The 7,143-nt window shown below is 42.3% G+C and overlaps 1 protein-coding gene across 1 annotated transcript in view; it reads left to right on the top strand.

Annotated features, from left to right (window-relative positions):
• Window positions 1–1,097: 1,097 nt before the first annotated feature.
• ANKRD55 (ankyrin repeat domain 55) overlaps window positions 1,098–7,143 on the top strand; it is a gene marked incomplete at its 5' end in the record, with an annotated part of 29,811 nt that continues 23,765 nt past the window's right edge. The window contains one exon of the mRNA XM_010157937.1: window positions 1,098–1,226. Within this exon, the coding sequence (XP_010156239.1) occupies window positions 1,098–1,226 (129 nt within the window). The remainder of the gene's footprint in view (window positions 1,227–7,143) is intronic.

Genomic DNA, 7,143 nt, shown 5'->3' with positions numbered 1-7,143 from the left:
TATGATTCTATGATTCTATGCTCTTGTTCAACTGCTTTATTTTGTCATCACCTATACTTCTGGGGACTTGAAAAGCCTTATAAGATACCTGATGAGTGACAGAAATTAATGTTAGGCCATTCAAGCTTTCAGTTAGAAAAACACTGCTTACAACTTCCACTGTTAATGTACTGATAAGCTGTCTGCATCGATGTTTTATAGGTCATACTTTACCTGAGTTGTTTCCAATTGGCTTTATGGGGTTCTATGTCAAGTTTTAATTTCTTTTTCCACTCTACTATTTTTTGGTTTTTATCATTTTTGAAACCAGGGAAGACCCTTGAAATGCACTCTCCCTCACAAGAGATAGTAAACAATACCTGCCCAAAGTAAAATATTACCACATCTGAACAACACTAGCAATTTTAAGAAAAACATTGAATGTGTAAGTCTATACCAAAAATCTGTACCACTATGGATGTAGAGTAAAATGCAGGTGTGTATAACAATGATGATGAAGGTGGAAATATAGGTCACGGATTCTCTGATCTACTGAGACAGAGTGAACACAGCTAAGATGGAATGAAAATGCATGTCAAGGAATTACCATTTGCTTTGTTTTCTCCCTAAACAGTAAATAGGAGATGTTTATATTGTGACTTTTTTGTTGACATCACTGGGCCAGTTCCTTAGCTTGTTGATTAGTGCCAGCTGGAATTCGAGCTTATAATATTTATTTTGGATCAAAGATAAGACCTAAATAAACATGTCACTGTGTCATGTCAAAGCACCAGTCTAAAGCAGGCTTTTCTCACAGAATCCAAACTGAGCAGTGATGAACCATCCCCCAGCCCTCGTGGTCCTGACCACACAACATTCGTAATTGGCTATAGTCACGTGCGAAAGAAGCATTCGTGTATTTGTATCCACTTTCTGTAATAACTCCAAAAAGCTAGTTGCTTGGTTCACCCTCATGACGCCACTAATTCAGAAGCTGTTACTAATTATGCCAAATCAAGCCATGCCCAATGGTTACAGAACTGTCTAGCTCATCCACAGCGGCTTTGAAGGGTGCTCCTGAATGACGATTATTTGCTCTCCGGGTTTGTGGCTTTCAGGGAATGACTTCACTCCACTGGGCTGCCTTCCACAACAGGCCCCAGCACGCCCAGACGCTGCTGTGCAAAGGAGCAGACCCAACTCTGGTGGACAAGGACTTCAAAACCGCCCTGCACTGGGCAGTACAGGTGAGCCACGGCCACAGTTTCACCAGGCAGGTGATGGATTCTAGCAATGCCCACTAACAGTCACAGCAGTTTGCCAGTGGGCATGGACCAAGGATCTAACATCTTTGGAGAGCAAGGCATCTTTACACAGGCTCAGCACTGTTGCCCTATACAAAGTTGTCATTTATCTCACTGGGGCAAAGTTGAACTCATGCTTATATTTTTTGCAGAAATCAGCATCTTAAATAGTCTTGCCAAAGGCCTCTGGGAATAAAATAATGTAAACGCAAGTTAAAAAATATTTAAACAGCAATACTGGGGAATAATAATTATTGTGGAATAATTAGCCAAAGGGTTGAGGCCCTGCTTCTCTTGATATTAAGGAAGACAATGAGCCAAACACATTTCCTGTTAAGCTCTATGTTCCTATCTCCTGTGCAAAAAAAAAAAAAAAAGTCAAATTGCCAAAAATTACTCAGGCCATCATTAGAGAAGAAAAACACACAGGTTTAATTTGGCATTAAACACTGTATTATGAAATTGGCAGTAAGTGGTCTAAAAATAATGTAATTTACTAAATTAGGGCTGAACTTTACTGCAGAAAACTTCCCAGATGAAATTATATAAATTTTTACTTGCTCACTTGCCATAGCAAGTTCCAGTATCAATGTTCAAAACACCTGCACACCAGATAAGCAGAAACAGAACTTGCATGAAAATCCAGTAACATTTTCCTACAATGACTAAATATTTGCATCCTCACCTTTTGGTCTAAGTTCACTCCTCTTAAAAATATGTGTCAACAAAGAAATTTAAAAGCTCTGAGCTGCCACATACTATATTTGTAGATGAGTTAGGACATCTAGAACGAATAGTCTGCTTCCTTCAACCACAACCTCCCACAGATGGTTCACGTGCAATAGGTTCAACTTTTGTTTTTCTGAAGTAGACGTGTATTTTGGCCTCTGCAACTGGTGGTGTTTCAACTGTACTTTTGTTCTTTAATCCTTACCGGTTCTGACATTTGGCTATATCCCTTGCTATTTTGCCTTAGATGACTACAGGCATCTACTCTAAAACCTGCCATGCCTTTTTACCAGGCTTACTCCAGTGTAGGCTGCTTCCAGTGGGAAATCTCTGAAACTCATACAAGCTCCTGCAGGCTAGGCAGCTGTCTGGACCATAGCTCTGGGAATAAGCTGTCTCCCAGACAGAAAGACAAAAGGGAATCCTCTTTATATCAGGACCCTCAGAGTTCCCCTCATACCTTAATCTTTCCCTGATTCTGTATTTTGTAAATTTTGTAATTCAATGCCGCCATTAGCTCCCACCTCCACAGTAACTCTGGAGAAAGGGGGAATTTAAACATGCAGAAAACCCACTTGGCCACAGATGGAGGCAAATCATGAATCCCTCTTCCTTCTCCCTTTAAGCTCCCTTTAAAGAAACATGTGCAGGATGACCCCCATCTTTTTCCTTCTTGAGAGAGTCCTGCTATGAAGCCTTATAAATTGCTTCTTCCATCCACACGCTTCTCCATATTCTAGGTCCGTAAGGGGCAGTTGAAATACCAGAGCATGGAATAGATCTGTTAATATTTCACTCACTGAAGCTTGGCCAAGAAGAAATACTTTCAGCCACTGCTCTCTGCTGCCCTATTAGACCCAGGAGAAATAGATACTGTGCACAGGCATGACTTTCTCTGCAGAAAAACAGCTCTGCTGGGTGGGATTATCATTATGTCTAATAGCCTCCTCTGTGGCTGCTGGAAAGGGCATATTTTTCCTTTAAGAATTGTATTAATATCTTCAGAGCACAGGAGACTCACAGAGCTCAGGCAGTACCAGCTGCAGGGGTTGTTTTCAGCTGAATAGGGCCCTGTGTTTAATTTCATTTTTAAAAAACGCAGTAAGGGGAAGACCAGGCACTGCACAGAAACTCGTTTCAGAAGTTGCAGGAAAGAGCCAGTTTGTGCACACTGGGCTGAAACACAGAGCAGGAGCACATAAAAAGCCATTGCCTGCCATTCGAAACAAAATTCTCAGGCATGTTTCATATGAAAAAATCATTCCACACTGGCTGTTTCAGAGACCACAGGTTTGGCACTCGGTCTGCCATCAGACGAAGGGTGGCTGTGGAGTCCCAGCCATGTAACTAGGCAGACCTTGCCCACACCGAGTTCTGCTCTACTGAAAAGCTCAAACCCCCCATCACCCGAGCCCTGCCTTCAGTGCAAATGTGTTACATCGGTGTCAGAAACACACATCATTCTGATTTGAAGTGAAAGTATCTCATGTCACTTTTTTTATACAGGCAATATTTTTAAGAGCTGGTGCAGATAGCGCTGAATTAGAAGCGTCTCGGGAGGTATTTCTCTCATTGCAGCCAGCAACAATTGCTGTAATGAAAAGGAAACACACCTTTGTAACAATAAAATATTAACTGATACAGGAACAAAGTGTAAATCTGTTCAAACAGTTCCAGATAACGGTGTCACTGAAGTCGTAGTAAAATATAGCATGTATTATACAGTACACACTATCATACTACATACTACTGTATCCTAATAGTATTCGCAGTACCTTTGAAATAGCCTGGGGACAGCTGTAACCTTCCTGCATTGCCTTGCCAGTTGTCATGATTTTTACCAGAAGTCTCTTTGTCTCTTAAAACTCTGGCTCCCAAAGTCATATGATTATGTAAAAATATCAGCTTTCATTTAAAGAACAGGCAATCAAAAAGAGATTTCTTCTGAAGTGAAGAAATGCAAACCCCTAGGGATATAAAGAAGGCAACCAGAAAGAAGCCGTTAAAAATAATATTCTGCCATGTGGAGTCGCGCTTTTGATTGTTTTAGAGGTTGATTAGGAGTGCAAAGGTTTAAAAAATTACGAGCCTGCATATTTGCTCCATAGCAACAATCCAATTATTTCATTCCCCCATTTCCTGAGAGCAGACCGAAATACCTGTGTATCTCAAACACATTGTAAAAGCAAAGCATAGGCAATTACTCATTTGCATTTGGCTGAGCAAGCTTGGCAGCCTCTCCGTAATCACTTGGAAGGTGAGAGCAAACTTAAATTTCAGGATCTCTAGGAAAGAATCTCTCCCTCGCTGCAGGGCACCTCGAGGGCACAGCTGGCCACCCAACCTGGGCAGAGGATGGGGACAGGGAAGGCAGCGGTGGCACAGGGCTGGAGCCTCTCCCAAAGGATCACTGTGCCCTTCTCCCTGCCCAGCACCCCAGATTTTTCTGTGGGCCGCCTAAGATGGAAGAATTCAGAGAGGCTTCCAACGTACGCTTAAAACTCAGTGAGTGTTTCTCCAGGGCAGACCTGTGGTGTTGGATTAGGACAGGAAAGGCACATTTACTAGGCACAGTTCACAGTCTGGTTGGTTTCAGGCAGATTTCTTTCACTGCAAAATTGTACTTGATTTCTCCTTGCAGTTTTCTAGAGATAGACAGAAGGGGAGAGTAATAATCTGAAGACAATTTTGACTGTTTGCAAACAAATGGAAAACAGATTCAGTTTGCATTATTTAAGCATACTCTTAAGAAATCCCTTTCTTGTGTAAATATTGTCATTCCAGCAAAGGTACAGCTGCTGCTCATGGAGGCTGGAACGTTGCATAGCAGTTGGGCTTTACAGAGTGAGCCGTCAAGCTGCAAAACAAGGAGGGAGAGAGTTTGAAAATGGTTTTGAGTAAGAAATAAACTTGCTCCAATGCCACCAGAAGGTTTTTCCAGAAAATGCCCTAGACATTTGTGACAGTGTTTGCAATATTAAACTAAATGTGCTTGAATCTTGTCTCTGACACCGAGGCCAGCTATCACAGGACAGACTGTGTCCCTACTGCTAGACTCTCTTGTTCTCTAAAATAGGATGGCCATATGCAGACCACTTATGGGAAATGGCCTGTTGCTCATGTTTGTTCCTGAGCTAGGTCTAGGAGCTGGTGGGTAAAATGTTACTTAACCCAAGCCAAAATCATGCCAGGTAGGATTTAAAAAAATTGATGGCACAGACAACCAGGTTCCAATGCTCATGGATGTTCCCTAGTGCTGCTTAGTTTTTTATATAGCTGTTTATATAACTGACATACTTTCAGTTATGTCAGTTCTTAAGCCAAAGCCCCTTTTGTGACTTGTACACTGTAAAGTAGTATTGTCACACAAACTCAGCAGTACAACCAGGTCATTAGAAGAACTACCTTTACCTGAAATAATTGACTGTTAAACAGTAGGTCCTTCAAGCATGAACATGCCATTGACAATGTAATTATTCATGCCAATCAAATTTCCAAGGAAATCAATTGCAGAACTCCCACTGAGTTTAGTAGGAATTTGTCTCTGGCAAAACCTGTAGGTAAGTACAAGATAATTGCCAGAGCTCTTCCCAGCATACAATCCATGTGTAACTCCACAAGTGGATGCCAGAACATGAGTAATGTACATGCACCACACTATTTGCATACCTATAAATGTCCTGATACTCTATGCCTGAGAAAAAGGCACTGGAAGATGCATGTTTCCATTTCTCTGATAGTAGTAAGGAATAAATCCTTATTCTACAGTGGAATAAAAGATGACCTCTTTTTCAAAGCACATAAACAGCTCATCCAGAGAAATCAGTCCTCACAACAATGTACCAGCAGGGGAAAACTGCCAAGTGATTTTAGTCATAGCCATAGTCATTTACACCATAAATCATACACACTTATTATAGAAGTCTTCAAGTGAAAATAAATCCTCTGAGAGACTTGGCCAGTATTTCATGCAGTTTTTTGTTTGAACAAAGAGAGGGTAAGAGAGGCAGGGACATATGATAGCCATAGATGTATGCCTCCATGACTGCCTTTGCCAGCTTTTTTCAGCACTCATTAAGGCTGCTGAGAAGATAAATATTTTAAAAACACCACGTCCCCTAGTTGTACTGGAGGCAGCAGTGCTCTGAGGGCCACAGGACAAAGCATCCTGTGCAACAACAACACGTTCTCTTTACAAGAGTACCACAAAGTCAAGCCAATCTGGGTCGCGTGGAGTCTGCAAGAGGCAGTGCCTCAGTGGGTGTCTGGGGCTGAAGCACTAGGGTTAGGAGAAGACAAATGAGCTTCTCTCTGAGCTGGCTGAGTCTCACCAACATAACTACAGCGGCGTCAGTAGAGTTGTTGTTAATTTATATTGGTTTGCCATCAGAAACACACCCTGTGAAGTGCCTGGGCTGCATCCAGGCAACTTCTGGCAAAGTTTCTCTGGCAGGAGGAAAGCTGAAGATGGTATTACGAATTGTTCCTTTCCTCAGCACAAGGCCCAGTTGTCCCTGTCCCCTGAGGGCAGAGAAACCACAGGGTGCCCTGAATTTTTGCATTGGTTCTCCACTGCCAACAGCCATCTGGCTGCCAGGACATGGCAGCAGTGGAGGTAGAATGAACGTGCTTCAGTTCCTCAGCTTTCCCTAGTCTGGGGTCCAAAGGGGGGATGCTGGAAGAAGACCTTAACAACGGGAGAAAGCTCCCGTCTGTGCAAAACTCTTCAGCAATCCATGTTGCCATCTGTATGGACGTTTCTCACTGCACTGTTTTTGCTGCAGACTAGAAGGAGCCACATTATGTCTCTGCTCTTGAGTGTTTAAAACAGTAGACACTGCATCTACAACAAGATAGTGATGTGTTGTTCTGATAAAGCCTTAATATCTGACACCAAGCAGACACATCCTCACTGTTAATGCAGCATTATGTTTGTCTTGCTGTGGCTCTAGGATGAAATTCTGAACTCGTGTTACAGTAAAGGTAATGACATAATACACTGCCACGGTGCTGTGAACATGAACATGAGGAAAACTGCACTTCAGTGAAATTAACCCCATAAGGGAAAAAACTATACTGGAGGAACAGTCTGGTTTTGCCAGTATTGCCGTAAGTGAACACAGGGCTTCTG

This window comes from Eurypyga helias, unplaced genomic scaffold, assembly GCF_000690775.1.
Source record: "Eurypyga helias isolate BGI_N326 unplaced genomic scaffold, ASM69077v1 scaffold9888, whole genome shotgun sequence".
Lineage (NCBI taxonomy): Eukaryota > Metazoa > Chordata > Aves > Eurypygiformes > Eurypygidae > Eurypyga > Eurypyga helias.
The sequence above is the reverse complement of the archived record's forward strand: the minus strand, read 5'-3'. Positions and strand labels throughout refer to the sequence as shown.